This window comes from Archocentrus centrarchus, chromosome 18 (genome assembly GCF_007364275.1).
Source record: "Archocentrus centrarchus isolate MPI-CPG fArcCen1 chromosome 18, fArcCen1, whole genome shotgun sequence".
NCBI classification, from domain to species: domain Eukaryota; kingdom Metazoa; phylum Chordata; class Actinopteri; order Cichliformes; family Cichlidae; genus Archocentrus; species Archocentrus centrarchus.
In genome coordinates, this window is record NC_044363.1 from 6806852 (window position 1) to 6834056 (window position 27205).

General features: G+C 41.5%; 2 protein-coding genes, 1 long non-coding RNA gene and 4 other non-coding genes across 8 annotated transcripts; all 7 read right to left on the reverse strand.

Moving 5' to 3' along the window:
* Positions 1–1233: 1233 nt before the first annotated feature.
* Positions 1234–7706, reverse strand: LOC115797467 (protein FAM111A-like). Its single transcript, XM_030754048.1, has 4 exons — positions 7621–7706; positions 6571–6633; positions 4294–4347; positions 1234–4205 (listed from the first exon to the last, which is right to left on the reverse strand). Exons 2-4 carry the CDS (start codon positions 6598–6600, stop codon positions 2442–2444), a joined length of 1848 nt encoding a protein of 615 aa, XP_030609908.1. The 5' UTR covers positions 6601–6633; positions 7621–7706; the 3' UTR covers positions 1234–2441.
* Positions 7707–8295: 589 nt separating this feature from the next.
* rnf175 (ring finger protein 175) lies at positions 8296–20172 on the reverse strand. The gene is made up of 9 exons (XM_030754137.1): positions 20044–20172; positions 19662–19699; positions 19382–19523; positions 17730–17884; positions 15570–15677; positions 12870–12990; positions 12459–12592; positions 11512–11613; positions 8296–11235 (listed from the first exon to the last, which is right to left on the reverse strand). The coding sequence occupies exons 1-9, from the start codon at positions 20062–20064 to the stop codon at positions 11115–11117; spliced, it is 942 nt and encodes a 313-aa protein (XP_030609997.1). The 5' UTR covers positions 20065–20172; the 3' UTR covers positions 8296–11114.
* Positions 20173–20904: 732 nt separating this feature from the next.
* On the reverse strand, positions 20905–26445 carry LOC115797161 (uncharacterized). 2 transcript variants are annotated; one of them, XR_004021391.1, is made up of 8 exons: positions 26350–26445; positions 24928–24992; positions 24614–24720; positions 24364–24434; positions 24088–24158; positions 21691–21761; positions 21415–21482; positions 20905–21208 (listed from the first exon to the last, which is right to left on the reverse strand). It is a non-coding gene; the product is annotated as an uncharacterized LOC115797161 (long non-coding RNA). The 2 variants fall into 2 exon arrangements; XR_004021392.1 differs by lacking the exon at positions 21415–21482.
* Positions 21281–21373, reverse strand: LOC115797636 (small nucleolar RNA SNORD14). Its single transcript, XR_004021446.1, has one exon. It is a non-coding gene; the product is annotated as a small nucleolar RNA SNORD14 (small nucleolar RNA).
* On the reverse strand, positions 21833–21926 carry LOC115797633 (small nucleolar RNA SNORD14). Its single transcript, XR_004021444.1, has one exon. It is a non-coding gene; the product is annotated as a small nucleolar RNA SNORD14 (small nucleolar RNA).
* Positions 24227–24320, reverse strand: LOC115797632 (small nucleolar RNA SNORD14). Its single transcript, XR_004021443.1, has one exon. It is a non-coding gene; the product is annotated as a small nucleolar RNA SNORD14 (small nucleolar RNA).
* On the reverse strand, positions 24796–24889 carry LOC115797634 (small nucleolar RNA SNORD14). The gene has a single exon (XR_004021445.1). It is a non-coding gene; the product is annotated as a small nucleolar RNA SNORD14 (small nucleolar RNA).
* Positions 26446–27205: the final 760 nt, after the last annotated feature.

Consider the following 27205-nt stretch of genomic DNA (forward strand, 5'->3'; position numbering starts at 1 on the left):
GAATGGTGTTGAATGCACTTGACTTCTCAAGTGCATTCAACACCATTCAGCCTGCTCTTCTGGGTGATAAGTTGACAGCGATGCAGGTAGATGTCCCCCTTGTGTCCTGGATTGTTGACTACCTGACTGGCAGACCACAGTATGTACGGCTGCAGCACTGTGTGTCTGACAGAGTAGTTAGCAACACTGGAGCCCCACAAGGGACTGTCCTCTCTCCCTTCCTCTTCACCCTCTACACCACAGACTTCAGCTACTGCTCAGAGACCTGCCATCTTCAAAAGTTTTCTGATGACTCTGCAATAGTTGGATGTATCAGCAGGGGTGATGAGGATGAGTACAGGAGGACAGTGAAGGACTTTGTCACATGGTGCAAGCGGAACCATCTAGAGCTCAACGTGACAAAGACAAAGGAACTGGTGGTGGACTTGAGGAAAGACAAGGCACCGGTGGCCCCTATGTCCATCGGGGGGGTCAGTGTGGACACCGTTGAGGACTACAAATATCTGGGAGTACACATTGACAACAAACTGGACTGGGCTAAGAACACTGATGCCCTATACAGGAAGGGCCAAAGTCGCCTCTATTTTCTGAGACGCCTGAGGTCCTTCAACATCTGCCGGACTATGCTCAGGATCTTCTATGAGTCTGTGGTGGCGAGTGCCATCCTCTATGCTGTTGCATGCTGGGGCAGCAGACTGAGGGTGGCAGACGCCAACAGACTCAATAAACTGATCCACAAAGCCAGTGATGTGGTGGGAGTGGAGCTGGATTCGCTTATGGCAGTGTCGGAGAGGAGGATGCTGTCTAAGCTGCAGGCCATTATGAACAATGGCTCCCACCCACTCTACAACACAGTGATGGGACACAGGAGCACATTCAGTGCAAGACTCATCCCACCAAAATGCACCACAGAGCGCCACAGGAGGTCATTTCTACCTGTGGTCATCAGACTCTATAACTCCTCCCTTAATAGGTGACATTGTGGTTCATCAGTGTCATTCATTTATCAGTATTCAATTGTACATAAAATTGTTTAAATTTCCATATACACTGTACATACACTATATACATTGTACATTGTACATACACTTATACATTGTACAAAAAAGGACTGTGCATATATATATAATGACATCTATTTAAAATTTTTGCACTCACAATTTTCATATGTGTATAGATTTAGATGTGTATATAGTCAAAATATCTCTTTAGTCTTTATACTTTTATGCCTTTAGTGTATGTTATTGTGTTTTAGGTTTACTCGTTTAAATGAAACGGTTGCAGCTGTAACAGTAGTAATTTCCCTTTGGGATCAATAAAGTATTCTGACTGACTGACTAATACAATGCTCCAGGTAGCACTATTGGGGAATTTTTTTATCACCTTTACTGTCACTATTTTTATATTATGTAATAAAAAGTGTAGTAGTAAAACACACACTGAATTAATGAACACTGTATGCTTCTAGATTACTGGGGTGAAGGTAAGGCCTGTTATATCTGATGCTCATATGTGATTGTGGCCTTGGTGAGACACAGGAACATCTCTGTTTCACATGACTCTCGTAACCTCGCGCTGTATTTCAGGAAGTCTTATGACAGGTACACTCCAAAAATGGAGTTCCGCACACCTGCCTGTGTTTGTGTAACATAGATAAGCAGAGATTTTAATAGAAGATCCTTCATCATGACACCTGTCTGAGCTGTTGTAAACCACTGAGATACCCTGCTGATGTTTGTTTCTTTAGCCCACGTGGAACAAGAGTTGGCAGAGCCTCAACAGGTGATTGGTTGGGGTTCAAGTTTCATGGGTTGAGACTTTTTTGTAAATTAGGATGGGTCAAAGGCAAGTGGGCAGTTATCATGTTAAAGATATAAATGTTTGTCACTCTGTTAGTTTTTCTCTTTCTTGTCCTCTCTTTTTTCCTTTTCCTGTTATCTGGATCTTTTTCTGTCTCTGTGTTTCTCTCCTCTCTGTATCTCAGTCTTAGCTATGCTGCTGTCCATATCTTGGTTTTTGTCTGTGTTGTGTGTAACTAATATGTCTAATAAACAGCCTGCACCAGAACCTGCTCATCCCAGTGATTTTTTGGAAACCTTGGATTTAATTGGGTTTGAATTTTCGGCCATAAGGAACACAAATACCCCTAAAAAATATCACAGACACCATAACCAGAAATTATGATAAGTCAAATTCAATTTTCAAATAAAAGAAAGTCAGTAACAATAAATTGTTAATCCTTGAGAATATTACAACACAGCGATATTGTGAGGTTGTACAGACTCACAATATCACTGTGTTGTGGCAGTTCAACAAAAAAAAAAAAGGGTTTCTGTAATTTCTAGTTACTGTGATCACCCTGTCACATGGAGTATAATGATTTTAACACCTGCAAAGTAAACAGCAAGCCATAATTATTTTGCCTCTGGGCAAAGGACCTTCTATTCTGATTCACTGACCTCCATTGGCTGCTCATCTTCCTGCTCTCTCTTGAGCACCTTTGTCAGAAACTCATTTCCCTGAGCTGCCTCCTCAACTCTTTTCAACAGCTTCTCATTTCCACTTGTCTTCAGATTACTCACGAACTTTTCAAATATTATCATCAGAGGATGGGCATACTCGATCACACTCTGTACAGCTTTTGTAAATCTATAGTTAAATCCTGCAGTGTGCAAACCAAAAACTCTGCCAAGTCCATCAAACACAGGAGAGCCAGAGGCACCGTGATACATGCAAGTGTCGTAGGTCACTACTCCTGCATTACTCCCACCAATCAGTATATTTTTAATACCTTGCTTTGTGATGAAATCACTGATAGATTGGATAATTAAAGGCTTTTTGTACTGACGTAAATGTTCATCAATAGCCTGCCCTCTCTTCTCTGTCTCAATGATCCATGTAGGATCCATTTGTTTCACTCCCCCTGCTGGGTGTCCAATGATGCAGGCCTCACCATTGGGAGGCAGTGGACCAAACTTGCTGAGCAGCCCTGGTGGTACCTGTACTTTCTTTGCTTTTCTTTGTTGGTTTGGCTTTGAGCCTGCAGGGTTGAGCTTCAGAACTGCATAATCTAGCTCAGCATCAAAGTCAATGAATCTATTCTCTGCAGTAAAAAAATAGAAATTTGTTTTTGGCAGAGGCTCCTCATAGTTAAATATAGCAAACACTTCAACATCCTGCTGCAGCTCCTTTCCTTCAACATAACCTTTAAACAAATGTGCGTTTGTCAGGATGAAAGTGTCAAACAGCACAAAGCCGGTTCCCATAAAATCATCATTAACACTGATTTTGCAAACTGACTTGCCCAGTTCTAGCAGCTTCCTGACTCTGTGAACTTCACTAAAAGACTTTTGGATCTTTCCAAAGTTTTCCTTCGTCAATGCTTCCTGGTAAGAATCACCAGGGAATCTATTCTCCATCCATTTTTTCAGATCTGGAAACTGCCCACGCAGTAGTTCATAAATCTCTTCTGTGTTATCGCCGCTCTCTGTTTTTTTCACTAATGTTTTCACACTGAGTCCCTCCTGCTCTGCTAAAGCTAAAACCTCTGACCGTGATCTTCTTTTACGTTTCCTTTGGGATTTCTTTGATGGGCTTTCCTGCTGTTTTTCATTGTTTTCTTTTATATTCTTTGGAAGGCGCATCTTGTAATCTCTCAGGTGAAGGTTGTCGACTCTTTGTGTGTGTACAGTAAGGCGTTTTGGATCCCGATTGTCGGACAGCTCAAAGTAGCCGAGGTCATCAATGAAGCGACCGTCTCTTTTCACTGCCTCATCCACAGTCATCCCCTTCTCCCCATAAACACAGACACGCTTGAACTTCTTTACATCACTGTTTTTAAAAAGCTCCTTTCTTTTAGTGTGCAGCCCCCCAACTGTGTCTATGTAGAAGACAGAATAGTGATCCTTTGGATGAATTATTTTGAAATCTTGGACTTTAACTTCCACCTTTTCTTCTTTACACAATATGATCAGACACTCGCCATTCTTGATACAAGAACAAGGAAAGTGTGTTGCAACACTTGACTCCTTGTCTGCTTTACCCAGCTGAATCATAATATTCTCATCTGAACACTTAATCTTCTCATTGCATTTCTCATTTGATTTAATGGCCTTGAGCACTGTGCAGGGCTGACTACAGAGAATGGTGTATTCGTTACGGCTAGCTTGATTGAATTTCACTGTGAATTCATGTGAGTGTCGGCCCTGGAGGAAAGCAGAGTGAGAAAGTTAGAAGTAGTGGTGCTAAATAAGCAAAGTATTTTGTTGATGTAATGTAACACAGTATACTCACAGTCAAATCCACATCACTCTCCTCCTTCACACTAACTGGAGTTGGCATAGCACCCTGCAAAAATGATCAATATTAATATATACAAATAAATATTAAATTATCGATCCATCCATCCATTCATTCTCTTCTCTTATCTGGGGCCGGTTCATGGGGTCAGCACCCTAAGCAGAGAAGCCCAGGCTTCCCTCTCCCCAGCCACCTCCAACAGTTCATCTGGTGGGACCCCAAGGCATTCCCAGGTCAGCTGAGAGATATAATCTCTCCAGTGTGTCCTGGGTCTATCACGGGGCCTCCTCCTCGGGGGACGTGCCTGAACACCTCACTCAGGAAGTGGTCAGTAGGCATCCTAATCAGATGCCTGAGCCACCTCAACTGGCTCCTCTCAATGTGGAGGAGCAGCGGATCTACTCTGAGCCACTCCCAAATGGCCGCGCTCCTCACCTTATCTCTAAGGGAGAGGCCAGCCACCTTTTGAAGGAAACTCATTTCTGCCGCTTGTTTTCACGATGTTATTCTTTCGGTCACTACCCAAAGCTCGTGACCATAGGTGAGGGTAGGAACGTAGATCGATCGGTAAATCGAGAGCTTCACTTTTACACTAAGCTCCCTCTTCACCACGACAGACCAGTGCAGCATCCGCATAACTGCAGAAGCAGCCCCGTTCTGTCTGTCGATCTCTCGCTCCCTTCTCCCGTCACTTGTGAACAAGACCCCGAGATACTTGAACTCCTCCACTTGGGGCAGGAACTTGTCCCTGAGCCGGAGAGGGCACTCCACCCTTTTCTGGCTGAGGACCATGGCCTCAGACTTAGAGGAGCTGATTCTCATGCCGGCCGCTTCACACTCGGCTGCAAACCGTTCCACTGAGAGCTGGAGGCCACCCCCTGATGAAGCCAACAGGACCGCATCATCTGCAAAGAGCAGAGATGAGACTCTGAGGAGACCAAGGAAGAAGCCCTCTGCCACCTGACTACGCCTAGAAATTCTGTCCATAAAAATTATGAACAGAATCGGTGACAAAGGGCAGCCCTGATGGAGTCCAACACCCACAGGAAACGAATCCGACTTATTACCGGCTATACGGACCAAGCTCTCACTGTGGTTGTACAAAGACTGAATGGCCCGCAACAATGAGCCAGACACCCCATACTCCCGCAGGACCTCCCAAAGGATATCCCGAGGGACACGGTCGAATGCCTTCTCCAAGTCCACAAAACACATGTAGACTGGTTGTGCAAACTCCCACGCACGCTCGAATATCCTTGAGAGGATAAAAAGCTGGTCCACCATTCCACGACCAGGACGAAAACCGCATTGTTCCTCCTGAATCCGAGGTTTGACAAACGGACGCACCCTCCTTTCCAGAACCCTGGCATAGACCTTACCGGGGAGGCTGAGGAGTGTGATCCCCCGAAAGTTTGAGCACACCCACCGGTCTCCCTTCTTAAAGATCCAGCCAAACCAGTGGCACTGCCCCAGATCTTCACGTGACGTTGCAGAGGCGTGTCAACCAAGACAGCCCTACAACATCCAGAACCTTCAGGAACTCAGGGTGAATCTCGTCCACCCCAGGGGCCCTGCCACCAAGCAGTTGTTTAACCACCTCAATGACCTCACCCCCGGTGATGGGCAAGTCATCCCCCTCATCGCCAGACTCTGCTTCCACTACAGAAGGCATGCCAGTGGTATTAAATTATGATACAAATTTCCTGAAGGTTTTTCTGAGGTTTCACAGGTTCCATGCAGGGCTATTTGCTGAAGACACTAATTTAGCATCCTGATTACAAAAGTGTATGAAATACTGAATCCTCTTTTTCATTACAAGTTTTGGGTTGCACACAGGGTCAGTCATATCAAGCAGATCCTGTGTGCATTTTTTTTCAATCATTATTATCAACCTTTATGAAGCGCACACATTTTCAGTTTTCATTGACAGTGTCAGAATGGTAATTAGGTTCAATTCAATTTTATTTATATAGCGCCAAATCACAGCAGTCACCTCAAGGCACTTTATATTGTAAGGTAAAGACCCCACAAGAGTTACAGGGAAAACCCTACAGTCAAAACGACCCCGATGAGCAAACATTTGGCAACAGTGGGAAGGAAAAACTCCCTTTTAACAGGAAGAAACCTCCAGGTTTTGTGTATACGTTTTTTTTACTGATGTTATAGCGTTTGGTGTTTTGCACTGGATTTTATATAATGTAAAGAATCTCATAAACCTACAGCTGTATTTATTTTTCAATCAACTCCTTTCACACCAACATAAGACCTCACCTGAGAGGGTGCAGTTCCCTCTTGCTGCATGCTCGCTCTGCTGCTGCTGCCACCAGGACCACCCTGATTAAATAATAATTTAAAATACAAAACAAAAATGCACATACAAATACATTTTTCTGACACGACTGATTGATATCATGATTAGAAACTGTGAAGCATGAGCACTGTATTATTAGCCAAGCCTTTACGTACAGTTTGCCTTGAAAAAAAGTCTCTGCTGTCCCCCTCCCCCAGCGTTTACTTCTTTGGTTTGCAAGGGATTTACTCCTGACATCAGGAACATAAAGGCAGAGTATGTAATGTCTTTGTTCTTATGAGGGGAAACAGAATTGAGGCCCTCTAACAGTTTCATCCCCCAGAAAACACACTTTGGCACGAAGAACCCAGCAGGCTGTTTTTCACTCAAATCCTCCAAGACAAAAAAAAAAAAAGTATTTTAGTGTTTGCTCATAAGTCACTACCGCAGAATAGGCCTTTTTTTGGTTCTGAAAAAGTTCTTACTGGAAACTGAAACTTAGAAACATGACACCTAATTTTTTCTTGTGTTTGGCTTGAATTTATTTTGTAACAAGTGAGTTGTGGCAGCCCATCTTCGTGAGGTTATTTAATCAAATCTGGGATTACCAATGTGAAAAAATAATGATCAGGACACTGGTATCAATGATTTTGTTATTATTAAATAAGACAGCCTGTGCTAATAACTGAAACTCATGACTTCATCCAGGAAATAAATTTCTTAACTCCAGCAGTATCTAGTCATGCAGATGGATTTGGTTTAGAGGGTTTTTTTGAAATGAGCACCCCCCCCCCCCCGGGTGTAACAGGCATGAATCTGTTCTTACACCATTAACAAAAAGCAGTACTTGAATTTCTGTGGCTTATTTCGGATTAACAAATTATCTAAAACATGTTTCTATATAATTAAGCTATCTTTCAAAACTATAATTATGAAAGAAAAAGAACCCATCCTGACCCTACGTGCCCCTCAAACCTTGAGATCTGTTAGAATCAGGATGCCGCGCCTTTCAGAAATTAAAGTTACTTTACCTGTTACAGATGAAAGAAGTTGATTAAATGGCAACAAGTTGAATCCTAAAGAGAAACACTCTTCAGTTCCTCCTCATGGCCCTGAGCAAACAACCTTAAGCTTACATGAGAGCAAAGATTGAACAATGAGTACTTCAGCGATCATAAACCAATAAATGGCGCTTCCTGAGAACGAGTGGCCTTATTCCCAGCAATGCAAGTCTGACTGTTTTGTTGGCTCCCCTCAGCTGTTTTCCATTTGGGCGAGTAGTGAGCAAGAAGTCAGTCTTTCACAAGAGATGGGAGTGATTAAAAACTGGAAAAATGTGATGCGGTGGAGCTTTTTTTTTTTTTTTTTTAAAGAGGCTGCATGCATATATGACATATTTTTGGACTATTTCTAAGCTCACACTATTTAGTGTTGCTCACTGTTGACAGTGGCACTGGGGAACCTGGGAGAAACAGGGAAGGTCTATTTTATTTTTACATTACCAATAAAAAAAAAAAAAAATTTAAAACATGGAAAAAACCAACACATTTACCAGAAAAGGAACAATCTGCCTTAAAATGAACCTTTTGACATATTTCACATTTCAGTGAGTGCACTCACACATGCAACATAACTGACATCATGAAAACACCTGGAAACCATTTATGAAGCCAGCGCCATAAACTTAAGCACCTTTTTATTGTTTTATTTATTTAATACAAAGTAATCAGCAGCAGTTCTGAGAGCAGCTTGATTTGGCAAAGGAAAACTTTCTTCCTGATGCACAAACTGTTAAATGTTTACAGATTATTACTGTAATACAACAAAGACAGTTTTTAACATGAGGGGCCCAGTCCTAAACTGTTCCTTACACATTCCTTTGGCTTTGGAGGTTCCTGCTTGTGCCAAACATGTGAACAAGCCCTGAGGCTGTACAGTCTCTGGCACAGCATTCATACACATCTGCACTAAATGAAAGCACAATCTGTCTTCATTGCTTGTTGCAAATGCAAACCATCTTATTGATTTTACATTTTCTTCCCATGCAGAATTGACTGGTTGTTCTTAAACAGCTCAAACTTGTAAGTGTGTGGAGTTTCCTGTTTTCCACGGCTGCTTGGTAAGCATCAAAAAACTCCAAATGTATGGAGTGAATGTGGGCAGGTAACGGATTAGCACTGGGCCTTTCAATGATCCTTGAAAAGCTGTTCTCCTCATCATGGAGGTTTGGCTGCAGTTAGGCTACCAAAACTCACTCCTAAACACAAATGTGACATGTTGACACCGACTGCTACATTAAGCTGACTTTTTAGCATCAACTTCAGCTTCATATAACTTAAAACATTAAAATGAATTCTTTGCAACAAACGAAGGAGTACATTAAATGTAAACAATTTTGTGTGTACCACAACAATTACGACCGTACTGGGTAACACTGTAATAACTAAAAGGCAACTGAACTTTAATGTTTATGATAATGTTTACTAAATACTTAAAAACTGGTTTGAAAACCAATCTGTGGACATTATCTGAGTCACTGATGTTTAAAAAAATATCAAGAAAGTATGAAGTAATTATTGTTTAAGTAATAACTTTGTAACAGTACTTGGAGCATGACAGATAGCAGGCAAAGTAACGTGGGGCGGGGGGCTGGCTTTAGAGCTGTTGGCCTGTGTTCATGCAGCATCACTCAGTCCATGTTTGAATCCCTGAGCTGAGCGTTTTTCATTTTGTTATCATGGTGCTTTCAAACACACTCCTAAACACAAATATGACATGTTGACACCAACTGCTACATTAGGTTGACTTTTTAGCATCAACTTCAGCTTCATATAACTTAAAACATTAGACATAAAAATAAAACGAGCAAGGAGTGAATCTGACTGAGAAGCTGAGGGCTATCGAGCTGCGGTGGGCTGAATTCATTGATGCTCCTAAACACATTTTACAGTTCGCACTAAAGTCTACAAAATGCATGTGAACCATCCGCGCTGCCAGTGCTAACAAAAACACTTTCAGGTGCCACAAGCTGGGCAACACAGTGGTTAACACTACTGCCTCACAGTTACAATGACCTTGGCCTTTCTGTGTCAAGTTCACATGTTCTCCCCCACAGTCCAAAGACATGCAGTTACTGGGGTTAGCTTAACTGGTCACTCTAAATTGCCCATAAGTGTGAATGGTTGTCTGTCCCTCTCTGTTTTGCCGACCTGTACAGGGTGTACCCTGCCTCTCGCCCTGTGTCAGCTGGGATAGGCTCCAGCCCCCCCCCACGACGTTCAACAGGCCAAGCGAAAAAGATCATTTAATGTGAAAATACTGACTCCAAGAAAGAAAAGTTTGTTTTACAGGTGAAAAACAAATGGAAACACCATCACTGCCCCAAACTGGCCAAAAGCTGCTTGCTATTCAACTTATGCACCATACTTGTTTACCGGTCTCAGGTGGTTATGTTGAACCTGCACCTTCAAGGCTTTGATTAAACGGCAGTATTTGAAGCTTCGGGAATGAAGACGAGCTCTGGTAAACAAATAGATAATAAACAGTAGTTTGTCTGTGCCGCAGCAAATCCTGCTGGACCACATCCTCATCTTTCATGGTCCTGATGATTATTATATGGACATGGTTTAGTTTTCCTTTATTTTTACATAGGGACAACTATGTTAAATAATCCAGGCAACACACCACAGCATTTATAGCCTAAGTTAGTTTGCAATGCCCGTCTGTAGTTGCAGAAAAGAGATCCTGTTCTTCAGATTTTCAGCTGCATAAAAAAATGGCAACTTTGAAAAACGCTCGTTATGATTCAGTTATTGTAAGTCTAAAGCTTTGTGACCTGTTCAAACTTTGAATGCCGTTTCTATGATAAATGCCCGAGAGCTGCAGCGTAGACTTGGGCTTCACAATGCAACATAAAATGCAACATTTTATGAATTTTGTGAAACAACAAATTATCACCAAGTCATACCACACTATTCCTGATCAAGATGAGCATTTAAACAATCAACATTACAAATGGTACACAACGTGCCTCTGTGCCATCTGCACACACAATTACTATTATTATTCACGGTGTCTAAGTGTTACCCAAAGCAGTCCTTTTTTATAAAACAATGTGCAAAGAGCAATGATCCAAACCCAGATTAAGTCTAACGAGGAGCAAAAACACTTTAATAAAACCAGAAGGGAGGAGTGTGCAAATAAAACACTAAATGTAGTAAAGCTCAACAGAAACCGCACGCATGACAGCAACATTTCCAGAATACAAACTAGACTCATCCTCCTAAATACTGGATCTGCGCTCCAATAGTTTTGTCCAGGTTTTGGGGTCGCCTTGAGACTCTGATCGCCTGAGATCACTCTGCAGGAAACCGTGCAGCAATCCCAGTCCGAGAGCACGAAACAAAAGACACTGAAAGCAGCCTGAAACGGCTCCTCATAGTGCCTACTGTGACAGTTTGCTACCACACGTGTCCCGAGCATTACTCAGCTCCAGGCATACTGTACGGCAGTGTCCCTCGAGGCTCTACTCGAGGCCCAGGGAGAAATTAATGCCATGAACAATGCCGATGATGATGGGTTGCCAAGCGACCAAGTATCTGAGCCAATCGAGCAACTGGCCGTACAGGACGTGTGTCTTCTCCCAGCTGCAATTTGAGGAATTATGGACAAAAATCATGTTTTTTCTAGACAAATTTTGGGGTACAATGTACTATACAGAACAGTGGCCTCTAAAAAGTAAAAGCATGTGATGTCAAACATTGTCGTCAATGTTAACACAACAGTTGGTGCTGACTTGAAAATAAGGTTCTTTAAAAATATGAATAAGTTGCTACTTGTGAATTTGTCCATTAATCGAGGTTCTCTTTTTTTTAATTTGATCATCTTTAATTATTAACTGATCAGGAACAGCAAAAGGATACGGGTTGTTCATCATCCTCTTCAAGTCAACCTTCTCATTGCAGTACGGACATGTCTGCTTCTTACCCACGATGCACCAGCCACGGATGCAGAACTCGTGGAATCTGTAGGTTCAGGAGCAAGTTAAGGCAGAAAGATCAACTTGTTTACTGAAGATCATCATCATCATCATCAACTCCTTCTTGGTAACTAAAGCCTCGTTCAACCTGGATTCACCTGCTGGAGTCCCTCCATCCTGAGGGACTCCTAATTGGAGTCACTGTACCTGCCCTCCTAAGAGTGTGTGTTTGTGTTGTTATCTTTTTAAAGCATTTATCAAATATTAATAGCTGTGGTGTTAACAGGCCATCCAAGAATTTTATGCTTCAAGTTAGCTAGCATTAGTGTCAACACTCTACCCTCTGATCATCATCATCTTCTTCAGTTCAAAAAGATTATGGGGACCTCCAAGTCATACTGTTGCTCATGTGACCCAACAATTCACACGATGACATGGTGGGCTAACATCTCTCTGGACCACCTCCAAGGTAACAACCATACTGCTGGTTAAATACCCAGGACGTCCCATCAGCTGTTAGAACTGAAGAAGCCTTTCGGAGGAGAGGTGAAACATCTTCAAGAACCCTAAAGGAAGTCCAGTTTCCTTCAACTCGAGCACTTAAGACGACCACGACCTGAACGACTGAGAGTCTACCCAGGCATACTTCAGGGTCTCTTCTCTCCGTTAGGAACCTTCCTAAGAAAAACCTGACTGTTTAACCACAATCCTGCTCACCTTTAGTGCCAAAAAAAACACGCAACATGACTGCAGTCAAAATGCCTTATTGAGGCTCCAAATGTCAGGAAACAAAATCAGAATGGGTGACATCACAGTCCACTGACTTAAAATGAAATGCTCATTATAAAGATAAAAAGCCTTTGAGCTGTAGGACTCAGAGCTTTAGGATACATGTGTCCACAGGAGAGCTGGTAGGTGTCCTCTATAAATCCTTCCTCCTCCACGTTCACCAGGATTCTCTGACCGCACACCGCACAGATATCGTTGGTTAGGCTCCTGCTGGGCATGCCGCCCTTGTTGTAGTACTGAAAACACACAAATGCAACAGCAGTTGTTACAGTTACAGCTTTTAAAGGATTTTTTATAGCTAGATATACAAACAGTAGTGGAGATTCTGTAGAAATTTTTCAATTATTTACAAAACCATTTGATTGTGTTAGTGTTAGAGGCTAATACTATGTGTACTGTATACATGCACGATTTATTTTAATTGCGCTTTAAAACACTGTTAGGTTTATTCATTCACAAACTAGCTGAAAGCTGCTACCTTGAGCTAAGGGGGGGAAGAAAAAAAAGTTTTACCCCGATTGTAGAAGCCATGTAGTCCGAGCAGATTTCAGCGAAGTCTCTGCCCATGACACCGTAGTAAAGCCCGTAAAACAGCATGATCACACCAACGTCCATCGAGTCCTCTGCCTTGATTCTTAAATAAAGAGAGAAAATGGAAATAACACCGTCAGTACAGCTCATTTTAACTGGAACTGAGAGCTGTTTAAACAGACTTAAGTAACTACCACTTAGTATTCAAAAAGGCACTACATTATACTGCTTATGCAGACATTCTCTATTGGACATTTAAAAAAACTACAAAATGTTAAAGGTGAAAGGTCAGCTATCTGGCAGCTAAATCACCTATAACCTGTTTAAGGTGCTAAGACCACAGTGTAATCAAATCGACCGTATCTGAAACACCTGAACACTTAAGAGTTCAACTTTTTTTCTTTTTTTTGCATTTTTGGCCACAGCGGCTTTTTGTGACAGTCAAGAGAGACAGGAAATGGGGGAAAGATACAGGAGAAGACATACGGGCAAATTGGCGACGGGCCAGGATGCGAACCCGAGGCGCCCGCACCGCAATGCGGCATGTGTATGTGGTCGCCAGCTTCACCACTAAGCCACCCAGGCGCCCTCAGAGTTCAACTTTAATTTAATGAAACCATGCAAAAATTTACTGTCATACTATGAATATTTTCTGGGACAGGCCATCAAAGTACATGGAGTGAAGATTTTGTGGTATTTAATTTGTTTTTTTCCTGCACTTTTAAGTTCTCATAACACAAGTACAGGAGGAACTGCTGGACTCACACATTTAAGACCTGATTTAAAAAAAAAAAACCCAAAAAAAACATCAACTTTATAGTCAGTCGTTTTTCTATAACCATCTGCATGATGTGACGCATCATAGATGCAATGAACTCCACCAATTGAACGGCTAAGATGTAGAAGAACAGAAACAAGCCGTCATAGCCTCGATGTTTAGATCTGTTTTCTTATCATCAAATAGTGCATTTTGGGTAATCTTTGAAGTATCATATCAGCATGTGTGATAGGTGGCTGATCATAAAGCATTCCTTATAAAATGTACGAAATATTTTGCCTCACCTAATTTAAGTCTACACATTTTTTCTTTGACATTTTTATTCATTTTGTACGCAAAATGTAAATTAAAACCCACAAAAATTGCCACAGTCTCCTTTTCACCTTCACTTTGACACCAAGCTCATCGCCTGATTCTTCTGGGGCAAAATCATTTTTCTAATATGGTCGTATTTTAAAACTAGTGAATGTAGCTGTGAAGAGGACAGACAATACTGGTGTTTACCTGCCTGTTCAGCTTGTGATAAATTTATTAGCCCCTGTGACACCTGTGTTCAGTTTATTGTCTTCATCTATTGGCTCATAATCTGCATGCTTGAAACTGATTTTTCAATGTGACCCTGAACTAAACCTTTTCAATATTTACAGTGGCAGAAGTTTTCTTAGTTTTTTTTTTAATAGCTCTTTTTAAAGCATTTTAACTCTGCAGTTTAACCCTCATTAAAGCAGAGTAAAGACCATCAAAGGTCAGATATACAACCCTTTAGCTCCATCTAGGGTTCACTGCTACACTTGACTGGCACTGGCAGCTTTCTGCAATGTTTAGTTCCCAATGTTTCAATTACATGTTATTAAGTTTTACTTCTTCTGGCATCTGTAATGTAGATTTTTTTTAAATTGCTGCTTGCAATAAAATATATTCAAGATTAAATTTTGTCAGTAGCTAAAATTAAAAAGAAGAACAAAAACAAAACTAAAACTGAACATCTGTAAATAATGAAAACTAAACTGAAACTAGCAAATCCAGTCTGGAAATGAAACTTAATGAAATGAAACTTAACGAAATGAAACTTAATGAAATGAAAACAGAAAATACAATAAAAATAAAAACCATAAAGTACTCCAAATAACTCAGACTGAGTGACTGAAGCAGGCTGGATGAAGAAAAACACAGCAGTGTTTTCCCTCCTGCTGCTCTAAAAGCTCTACATTTTGATTTCTGAATGCTTTTTTAAAGACTTTCAGTGATAATGAACCTTGTATAATTAGTGGCTCCATAATGTAGTGTTTACATGTTTGTGGGGTTGTGTCAGGAAGGAAATCCAGTGTAAAAATTTGCCACGAGAAATACATTCGCCTCTATATCGCAGTTCTCTTAATGCGGCTTCAGTGTATCGCAGATTTAAAAAAAAAAAAATATTACTAATTCTGTTTTGCGGAGTTTTCTTTTCATGGGATTTTGCGGTATATAGGTATTTCTGTAACACCCCATAACTATGTGCATCACTTGGACGAAGACATAAGTTACGCCGAGGCCTTTAGCGGAAATCGAAGTTACGCAGAGGGTGAAGATACTGCACCCACCTTCATCAGTACTGCACAGATACATAATTCATCATCTTCATCTTTAAAGTTGTAGTAAGGGAGTGGGAAAGGTTTAGAGGAGGGTGGGAGGGGTTTATAAAGCCTTAAAATATATATAAATTATAAAATAAATATAACACAGCTACTTCGGGGATTTTCACCCATCGCGGGGGTCTCTGGAATGTAACCCCCGCGATGGGTGAGGGATCACTGTATATGGTGCTGCCTGCTGTGAATAAGCGAGCAGCTGAAAGCAGCTTTTAATGCATTTTGTATGATTATGCGAGCTCATTAGGAGCTGAGCTGTCAGCAAGGACTCACCTGAAGAAGACGTTGAAGCCGAACATGGTGAACATGATGGCCAGGTAGCCCAGAACGCCGACCGCATAACTCAGCTTGTAGATCAGCAGAAACCACTTGTAAACCATCCTGGAAATTCAGACACACAGACCACATCCATAAACAATGTTATCCATCAATCCATACTCTTCCGCTTGTCCTTTTTCAGGGTTGTGGGGTTTCTGGAAGAGTGTACGTAGGCTGCCATGACAGACCGCTACTTCCGCTGTTCGGTTTTATACTTCTGGTTACCCAAAGTTACAGCCAGAGTTAATGACAAAATTCGGTTACTTTGTGCTGTAACAGGCGGCTTTATTAGTTGGAACATGAGCTCGGATTCAACTTGTGCTGTTGACGGTTGTCACTACATCAGTCTGTACAATTTTTAAAATTATTTTATTCTGTAAAATTGTTCTTTTTCCCCCAAATTATACTACATCCTATTACTGTATTTTCTCCTTATGTTTTAAGTTTTCCTTTAATGTACAGCCTCTTATTTTTTTAATGTTATTTTATTTATAGTGTGACACTACAGCATACAGCCTACACAAAGCTTAAACAATGCCTGCCTTCATGTAAACACGTAGCAGTTAGCAAGATGACAGCTGCGTGTCTCCTCGATCACAGCCTTCAGCCAGTCCAGTGTTTCTGTTTCAGTGATCTGGACACTCTGATATCCAGATCAGTGATATACCTTCCACAGAATAGCTGCAGCATCACTACATGATTTCCCTAATCAGCCATACAGGAACAACTGACTGTCTCCACCGCTCCACTTTCCCTTAGCAGACCCATGCTAAGTGCTTAGCTTGAACCGATGCTCTTGCTCGGCTCTACAGCTGCTTTAAGGAAAACAGCGTTGCCTTGTTTGTTCAGCATTACTTTATTGCTATTTTAATCTGGTGCTCTTATAATTACGTGATTCCTCGCCATCAACACCTTCGGAAAAAACAAGGTAACTGATAATGTCGATGTAGCGACTTCAGGCCATAATTTCATGTCATTTACACAAGTGACGGTGAGGCCCTGTTACCTCGCTGCTTTTTAAAACATCCTTGCAATGTCTCCACCTCCGATGTGGTAACATTTAGGCCAGATAAAAGAAACTGCAATGTCAAAATGTTAAACTGAACGGCAAGTGTGTAAGCCCGCAACCGTAAACAACAGCGCAAACGGAAGTAAACAACCGGTTTCCGCTATGAATTATGGGTAGTGGCGCGAAGTCAGGAATACTGTGGATAGGGCAAGAGGCAGAGTACATCCTGTACAGGTTGCCAGCCTGTTGCAGGGCTAACAGAAAGACAACCAGTTACACTCACATTCACAGCCATTTACTTTTTATTCATTAAACTTAAATACCTAACACTTAAATACTCATTTATATACACACTCAACTGATTAGCTTAATTTTATAAATGTCTTTTATTTACTTACGTGCTCATCAAAATATGCATTTATTGACTTGTGTAGTTTTTAAAGAACCTATTTATATATTTACTTACTTAGTGTACTTGTTTAATACTAGAACACTAACATGGGTGATTTTCACTGCGTGAAAGTGAGGGTTAAACACTCATTTATTGGCTTGGCTACTTTTTAAATGTTCATTTACACACTTATGAACTCAAAGTATTGATTTAAAATGCCCCAGGCAGATGTTTGCTCTGAAATACAGAGTTTGAAGCTACAGTTTATAAATAAATATTAACTCTCTATGAAAACAAGTGTCTAAAACAGAAAATTCTTCACCCTAAAGCCTGATTTTAAATGCTGTGTTATGCCTGACGTGCATCACTCTCACCTACATGTCGCAGTGATGCAGACCTCAACAAGTGTGATAGGCCTTTGTTAGTGTAAGCAGTATAATGATGGGCAGAGGGCCAGCACTAATCTAACAGGGTGTAACTGTATTTAGGTTACTCACGTTGATAATGCAGTTCTGCTAGTGTGGACTCAAAGTTTTTCCTTGTCAGTAATTAAATCTTCTGGCTGTACTTTCATTAAAAACAACTCCTGTTCAAAATGTATTAGTCCAATGTAAACAGAGCACTACAGCAGGGATTCAACAGAGGATTATACATCAGTCTTTAGTTTGTCTTCCTCTCTAACATCACGGTGGCTTTAAGAGTCGGCTCCTCTCACCTCGGCGTCCTGCAGGACAGCGGCTTGCGTGTAGCTCTGAAGATGACGTAGCTGGTGATGACAGAAAACATCCCCCACATGGACAGAAACCGCCACCAGTACAGTTTGATGGTGAAGTAGAGGGGAACCACCCACATCTGGACCAGAGTCACCAGCTACAGAGTAGACAGTTTAAGACACTCATTAATTTTATACATATTCAGATTCTTTAGCCTGCACATGCAATTCTATTCAATTTTATTTTTATAGCACCTAGTCACAGCAAACAGTTGCCTCAAGGTGCTGTATTATTGTAGGTAAAGACCCTACAATAATACAGAGAAAACCCAACAGTCAAATATATTTGGACGGCCTTTAATAAACATGACAGTGAGTGCAAGTAAAGTCTGTATGTGGAAAACCCTGAGCAGAGGTCCAGACAGAGGCCGAGCTGCTCGTGCTGTGCCTCCACTACAGCCACCTACAAAAATCTGGAGCTTCACATCCAGCCAAAATGACACCAAAGCACAGCGCACACCTACAGCTGTGCCTCCATGTGCACAACACCACTGAGCATGAACAGCTTGGAAATGGGTGTAAAATGACTTAGTCTCTATTGAGCATTACTTTGTATTTGCATGAATAACAATGGCAGCAGACAAAAAAATAAAGAGAACCATCCTGTGCACAAAGATTCACAGCTTTTAACCACAGTTGAGGCCTTCTGTTTTTAGCGGGTTTCACAAAGGAAAATGCTCGAGCGACAGAGGAAACGCTCACGAGGTCAACAATTTTCTTCTGAAGCCTCCTCCTCTCGCTTCTTTCCATCATCAGATCACAGGAAACGTCTAAACTGAAAATCTGACATCGGGCTGCACAGATGTCTCAGATTCTTCTCACAGCATCCAGCTATAAAACGTCCTGATTTATCCAGGATCATCAGCCCACACTGAGCCTCATGACAGCCACTTGTGTCAGAGAGGCAACAATTTAACTGCTCAGTTCATTAATAAACTATTTAAGATATTGTCCAGACTTAAAAATTATGGTCTCTGTGCATCATAATGTTATAGCAGCTGAGACAAAAGGCATCCTGAAGTGCTGTGACTGGCACAATGGTGCAATCAGTCTTTGGCTGAAGGTTCTGCTGCTGAGCACCCTTAATGGGCCTGGAGCAGGTGTGCAGAGCTGCTCAGTACTGACTTTGTTTTATTTAGAATAAAATAAACCCGAACTTGTCTTGTCACCAGGTATCAGGTATGTCGCGCTTTTCTGTTTAGCTTGCACCCCGGCTGTAAATGAGAGCGGACGTCTGTGTGAAAACATTTGTGCTTTTTAACTGTCACCGACCCAATGCACTGTCGTATGTATGCTTTTGCTGGCACAATCAAAGGTTAATACAGGGGTCCAATGAGAAGGTTGTTTAAGTTGATAATAATTGCAGAAGTGGTGAAAACTCAGTGGGCAAAATAAAAAATGGGTGGGCGTAAAAGGTGAACGGGGGTCAAACACTTAATTTACTCATGATTACTAAAAAAGTGCATGAAAAGATTTTGGACTATAAACAAAAAAAGGAAAACAAATGTTTCTAAAGGCCGGAGTTTGGAGGCATGTTAATGGTCAACACATGCATTTAACACCCCCCCCACCTCCATCCCTCTGGCAGCACTCACATTGTAGGAGCGGTGGTGCCTCTGCTTCCACTGCACCAGGACTATCTGAGCCACCACCAGCGTGGCGATGAGGATCAACACCATCTCTGCATGCATGGCCTCATGGCCTCTGTGCTTCATGTGCAGACGCTCATGCTGCACCCTGAGGAGGAGGATTAGGAGGAGGGGGGTGGAGAAGATGCAGTTAAGATTAACTGTAAATTCTGGTGTGTGCGTAAAATAAGCAGCTGTTTGGGGATATAAAGTGTAAAAAAAAAGAAAAAAACGTGGCTGTGCTCACTTCCAGTTTTCTCTGTGTGTCATTTTCAGCAGGTCGTCCTGGAATAAGAGACAGAAATAGCAGCTGTGAGCTTTGTGGGTCTCACTGGGCACTTTAATGTAGGTTAACACAACTTTCTACGCAGAAGCACGAGCTATATGAGCAGATGTGTTAACGATCATGAGTAAAACAACCTAAAACGTAATGTTTCAATAATAAAAAAAAAAAAAAAAAAAAAGGCGTTTCCTGCTGTTAAACATGCCTTTGCTGTGCCACGTCGAAGCAGCCTCAGCCTTCACAGCTCACCTGAACTACGGAGCTAATTAGCCTCAGTTAAGCTTTATTTCCTTCACACACATCGACAGTCTATAAAGAGCTACATTTTGGACCGGAGTTCACTCACCTCGGGATGCACACCCGCCATCGTCTTGGTTTCTGCCCACTTCTAGCGCAAGCTATCCGGCGAGCAGGAGCTAGCTTAGCCCGGTCCGTGCTGACTGCCCCGGGTATGGAAGGCCACGAGTGCCAAAACTTCAAATGCGACTGCATGAGGTACGCCTCCCCGTCTCAATTTTCTTAAAGTTTTAATTATTTCATAAGTGTTATATCAGGTATTATCAGGGCACCTTTATATCAGTTAAAGCTAAAGTAAAATATATATGTAAAAAAAGATAAACCTATGAACAAGGCAGAACATGGTGAGTTTTTGACTCACCCAAGATTTTGCATACACGTGTCCCTTTTCCACACCCCCCCAACAGATGGCATCAGGAGGACTGACAGAAAATTAAAATAACTACATAAGCAGAGAAAACTAGGCTTTTTTCCCCCTTGGATGTATGTAAAGTATGATGCTGTTCTTCTGCAGGACACCAACTTCTAAAGGCCAGCTGAGATATATTCCCTTCCCTTATGTCCTTGGTGTCTCAATTAAGCATTAGTTAAAATTTGTTGTGTTAATACACGTAAATACTTAAGACTGCCTTCTCCAGGCTCCACGTTTTCTTCAGGTCACCCGAATTCCAAGCTACTGGTAAAGATCAAGTTTGAAGAGCTAAATACTCTACTCATTGCAATGCTGTGCATAAAGACTGACCATGTAAAAAGACTTCAATTAAAGGACCTTTGTTGGATCTATAGGATTTACTGAAACCTGAGCCTTTCCCTTTGGAGAAAGCTTGTTAGACCCCACATTTGAATGACATTTTCACCAAGACTGATTTTGCTTTTATAAAAAAAAGGCCAAAGTCACTTGTTTCCACATCTCTTGGAGCTTTATTACTTGAACAAAATGTGCAAAATGATAAACATGAGCCAAACAGCAGCAGCAGGTAGGTTATTAGACAGCATGAACAGAAAACAGATATTTAACAATTCAAATAACTACACCTGTCATTTATGGTCACAAAGCTGTTATTAAACATTTCAGTTCTACATTTTTTGCTTAAAGATGAAGCGCACTCCTTTCCCACACTGACAGATGCTTGTCTAAAGAAGTAAACTTTGAAACTTAAACTTGTGAAACAGCAGATTCATCGTTTGCGGGTCCATCAGTGGCGAAGTTCAGCCTGAAAGTGAGAGGAGATAAAATTAGCTGTGGAAGAGAAGAGCTCACAACCAGAAATCCAATCTTCTAATGTTCGCTCAGACATCCAAGGAAGATTTGAACCATCTTTGGCATTTAAACCTCTGGTGGAAACTACGAATGGCAGGGAAAATCGTCATCACAGCAACAGGGGCTTTAAAAATGTTATAAACAAAACTCCACACGTACCAGCTTCAATGGTTTGATCACACTTGAGAATCCACAGATTTGCCATCCATCAGTGGGAGCAGTCAAGTCTGAGAGAGATCGAGATCGTGTTAGTTCTCAGGAAGATGTTCATGAGCACAGCTACAATTTTCTAATGTTCGCTCAGACATCCAAGGAAGATTTGAACCATCTTTGGCATTTAAACCTCTGGTGGAAACTACGAATGGCAGGGAAAATCGTCATCACAGCGGACAGACTTTTAAAGCTAAATTAAAGCGCATACAAAAAAATACATACCGACTGCAGCTCTGGTGACTCAGCAGGTTCATTGTTGATGGCACGGCAGCAGCTCTACTGAAACGTTCATCCTGAAATAGACATCGAGATAAGGTCAGTTCTCAAAGAAGGCTGTTAATAAGAAAAGTTGAACTTCAAGTATTCGCTCAGACATCCAAGGAAGATTTGAACCATCTTTGGTGTTTAAACCTCTGGTGGAAACTACGAATGGCAGGGAAAAATCGTCATCACAGCGACCTGAATTTTAAAAGCCAAATTAAAATTAGGCTACGTTCACACTGCAGCCTGAAGTGACTCAGATTCAGTTTTTTTTTTGCCCTTACGCGACCTGTATCTGATCTTTTCATGACATTCTGAACAGCACAGATCCCATTTTTTCCAGGCCACTTGGATATGTGGTCCTAAATCTGATACGTATCCGATCTTTTCAAATGCGACCTGTGTCTGTACGGCATTCATCTGACCTGCACATCATTGATACTCTACAAACGTCATTAATCTGCATCCTGCTACGCGGAAGCGAGAAGGAAAAAACTTCAATTAATTGCACGATAACTTTAAAATGAGGTTGACAGGTTTTATTTATCGGCTTTATTGTTTCTTCGTGTCTCTCTCTACCGAAGACACTGGATGGCAAAAGGTTAACTCTGGTGCTCTCCACTGACCCCTCCCTTTCTCATTTCCTTAGTGCAGTGGTTCTCAAATAGTGGGGCGCGCCCCCTTTGGGGGGCGCGGTGCGATACCTGGGGGGGCGCGTGTGACCCTGGGGAACAGGCTTTTTTTTGGGGGGCCGTACTAGTATAAAGTGTAATTGCGCATCCACTACAGTAGGCGGCAGTGGCGCTGTCATTGTTACTTCTGTCACGTTTGCGACAGTGCAACATTTTACGACTTACAAGACAACAGGTTTGCCTTGGTTAGCAGTGTTGAGTCAACAGAAAGCTCCGACTGCGTTCTGCCTATAGCCTCCGTTATTCAACATAACAACCCCCAACATGAAAAAGTTTTTAACAGGGATTAAAAGAAAAGCGGAGAGAGACAAAGATAATGAGACAAAAGAAAGTCACCCGAAAGCTAAGACGAGGAAATACGACGAAGTGTATTTAGCGCTTGGCTTCACTGTCACTACAGTTGGAGAAGAGGAAAGACCGGTGTGTTTGCTGTGTCTAGTTGGTCAAACATGTTTACAGTTTAAACAAGGATTTATTTATTTTTAATTTCAGGCAATGATGCACTTAAAATCTTTTCTGTTGCAGACTTAAAACACGATTTAATAAAGTTATTCTTTGTAAGTTTGACCATATGTCTTTCTTTTTTTCTTTAATGTTAATAAGGATAAAATGTTATGCAGAGATGGATAGTCACAGTGGGGAGTGGGGGGCGCGAATAGTTTTCTTCTTGCTAGGGGGGGCATAACAGAAAATAATTGAGAAGCACTGCCTTAGTGTAAGGGGAGTGAACTATCGTGTCAGGTAGTCAGCCGAGGCGCATCATCTTGTACGTCTGCTAACTCCTCACGGGGCTCTAATGCTGCAAACAAACTATTTGATATTGGGGGAGAAAACCCGAAATGAAATTGGTTTCAAAGTAGAACGTAACAGCAGCCGTGTGGGAGCACTTCGGATTTAAAGCAAATGACCGAGGAGACTACAACCGGTGGGCCGTCTCCATCTTCAAGTTCCTGACAGTCCACCATCACTGGAGCATTAAATTGACAGACCGCGTACAAAAAGGATACTGCGTGCTCACAGACAGCGTAGTTCGCATAATCATTAAAGAGATGCTGCTCTTTAATATTGTTGAAAAGGCGGCATCTTGTTAGTTTGCACTTTTGTTTATAAAACTGGCAGTTTTGTCCATCTTCTCTATTTAAAACTAATGCTTATTATTTTTTGACAGGCAATTTAGTTTACAGACTTAATGATCCATACTGTTTTGGTTGAATGTAGTTTTTATTTCGAGTTTGGTTTTTTGTTGTGTTTAGTTTTTATTCAAGTGCATTTTTTTGGTAACGGAGATTGAGAGTCCATTTTATTTCTGTTTATTTTGTGTTCCAGTGTTAAGTGTTCTTTTAAAATAGTTTTTTGATCTTTGAGGGGATGTACTATCATTACTAGTTTAAAACGGTCTCCAAACAATATTATCGTTTATCACAATAATTTCTGAGACAATTAATCGGCCAGCAAAATTTGTTATCGTGACAGGCCTACGTGTGACGTTATTGCGTCCTCTACTGTGCATGTAAGACACTTTTAGGTTCGTTTGCAGTTCACACACAGATCACATCCAAGTCACATATTTGGAAATGTGAACGACCACGCCAAAAATAAATAAATCAGAAATGGGTCACGTCAGGCTGCAGTGTGAACGTAGAATGATGCATAAAATGACACATACTGTCTGCAACTCTGGTGACTCAGCAGGTTCATTGTTGATGGCACAGCAGCAGCTCCACTGAAACGTTCATCCTGAAATGGAGATCGAGATAAGGTCAGTTCTCAAAGAAGGCTGTTAATAAAAGTTGAACTTCAAGTATTCGCTCAGACATCCAAGGAAGATTTGAACCATCTTTGGTCCGCAGACCTCTGGTGGAAACTACGAATGGCAGGGAAAAATCGTCATCACAGCGACCAGAATTTTAAAGCCAAATTAAGTTAGACTAATGATACATACTGTCTGCAGCTCTGGTGACTCAGCAGGTTCATTGTTGACAGCACAGCAGCATCTCCACTGAAACATCCATCCTGAAATGAGATTGAGATAAGGTCAGCCCCTTACTCAAAATCCTACATCCACCACAGATGTACGTACTTTGAACTTATCTTCAATCTTTTAAGGAGCAAAAATGTACCTTAAGATTGTCACACAACACTCAGTGGGAGACCCCCCAAATACTAGATTATTTTACTGTTGAGGAACTCACCCGACAGTCGTTTTAGTTTAAGAATTCATCCAGTGGTCCATCCTAGAGCACCCTCCAACAAACATCCCCCTCCTCTCATTAAAGCCATTGTGATGACTGATGGGAACCTGTGGAGACACTTTCTGCATTAGAAAGCCAGCTGATTACACAAAGCAGTAGCTGCTAATTAAGGCGTTTTAATAACGCTCAGACATCCAAGGAAGATTTGAACCATCTTTGGTGTTTAAACCTCTGGTGGAAACTACGAATGGCAGGGAAAAATCGTCATCACAGCGCAGGAGAAAGCTTCACGGGAAAATAAATAAAAAGCTTACCTCGCCTGTGCCGAACAGTTAAGTGGCAGCATCCTCGTCACACAGAGCGCTGATGACACGTGAAACTGGAAGGAGAGGAAAACGCTTCATTTATTTGATGCTTCAAGGCAGGAGTGTCAGGCTCACTTTAGCTCACAAGGCCACTGACAGTCTAACTGGGCCTCCAGTGGGTCAGACCAGCACAGCTTATTGCATAACGGCTTATATTTAAGAAGGGGACAGACTAAATGTTTCCTTTTCTTTAAGTGTAAAGCAGCACATCTGAGAACGTTCACCTGGACTGAGATTTTACAAAAGTGAAAGCCATAAATCTGAGTCAGTCACAATTTACACCAACCTTCTATATTTAACACATGTTAGTTATATTACACCCCCCACACACACACACTTAATGAGGTATCCACTTTGAAAGCAGACGTCTTAAAACTAAATCAAAAATCTGTTTCCCACATTCCCCGAGTCTTGCTATTGATACAAGTTACAGATCCCGGCGGGTTTATTAAAAGGGTACAAAAACGTCACATGCAGCACCTTCCGTCCTTCTTGATCTACAGATCCTTTAAATTAGGTTTCAACTCTTACTACAATTTAGCAAAATTCCTGATGACTTATTGGCTCAGGCAGACATTTTACTCAATTTATAACGTTAAGGAAACTTTTGTGCAGGTAAAGTTTCTTTTTATTAGTCTTAACTTGGATTAACTGATTTCACCCCTGCAATAATGTCACAGACAGTCAATTTAAATGATGTGAGTTAACATCCGTTTATTTTAAATGCCTGTATCTGGTTAATCACTGAACATCTCTAAAGCAGGATCTCTGGTTCCAGTTTTATCCCCTGCACATTTTTTTCTAAAGTAACCCAGTTGTAATTTAGAAAAATAAAATCATAACTGAGCTGAGTACAGTTGAAGCATTTTAATGCAAAAGGCCATTTTAGCGGATTTTAGTGCAACACCTCCACCACGTGTTCATCTGAAGGAAACGACTGAAGGCCCCGCTGTAGTAATTTTAAATAAAGTCCGATTTTAAATTAAAATAAATGAGCTCAGACGGAGCTCGGATTTACAGATTTTACTTTTACTAACAAAATCTGAATTTAGAGCGGGTTTTAGAGGCTCTAAAGCCTCTTGGTATGAACACACGGCATTAATTCATCTGCCGCCTCTCTGTGTTCCTAATCCAGCTGTTTAACTGTAATTAACGTGTAAAATAATTTTAATAAACTCTACAGATGTGACGCTACGGCGAAACAACGTGACAGCACGTGAGACTTTAACAAGGATGGCCGCACAATCTGCGGCCATCCGTGAAATTAACGCCTCATCGCTGGAAAATATCAGCGCATAACAGGCCAGAACACGGTAATTAATGAGTTCAGAGTTATATTAGTGGAAAAATAAAGATTAAAGGCATAATTACCCTGAGGGAGAAAGTAGTGGAACCTCCGCCGGTTACAGGATCAAGTGACGGAAGGCTGAGCGTCTCATCCTTTTATCACTACAGGCGGCTGCTGAACGTCTTTGTGGGGCATCACGCCCCCTGCTGGACCGGAGGCTAACTTACGTAAATATTACCACTGTTTTCCAGTCTACCGTGAACTAATGACTGAGAACCACACAGACGTACTACGCCACGTTAGTACCTCCGTTTTGATTTTGTTTATGAATTTATATGAAGATTCAATTATGATTTTAAACAAGGAAATTATTGGAGAGAGAAAGACTAAACCACAGAATTCAGTAACAGAAAAGAGGTAGGTTTTTATAACCGTATTTTGGTTTGCCTTATTTTTTTAGTTTAGTTTCTGTAAACATGGAGTCCCAGTGAAAATAAAAATTTAATTCCAGTTGTTCATTATGCCAGGAAAGTGTTTGGGCACATTTCAAGATGGCTGCAGGGGTGTGAGTCTCTCCGCAATAAAATGGATGTGCTTCATGCCAACGTCAAGTTCCTGGTGGATCATAAAAACATCTTGTCTCCTTGCCTTCACTGAAACGTGGCTGAAAGAGCACGGTCCACCTTCCAACGTGGAGCTGGATGGATTATTTTTTCAGCATCCCTCCAGCTCCACAGTGTCCCTCGTATTTGGAAGGACTCACTGATCCTTCCTGTACCCAAAGTTAAAGCTCCAAGATCACTAAATGACTGCAGACCAGTTGCACTCACTTCACTTGTTATGAAAGCATTTGTAAGGACTGTAAAGGTAGCACTCCTGTCTGTAGTTCAGGCTGATCTGGATCCCTTACAGTTTGCCTATACGTCTGGGGGGGGACGA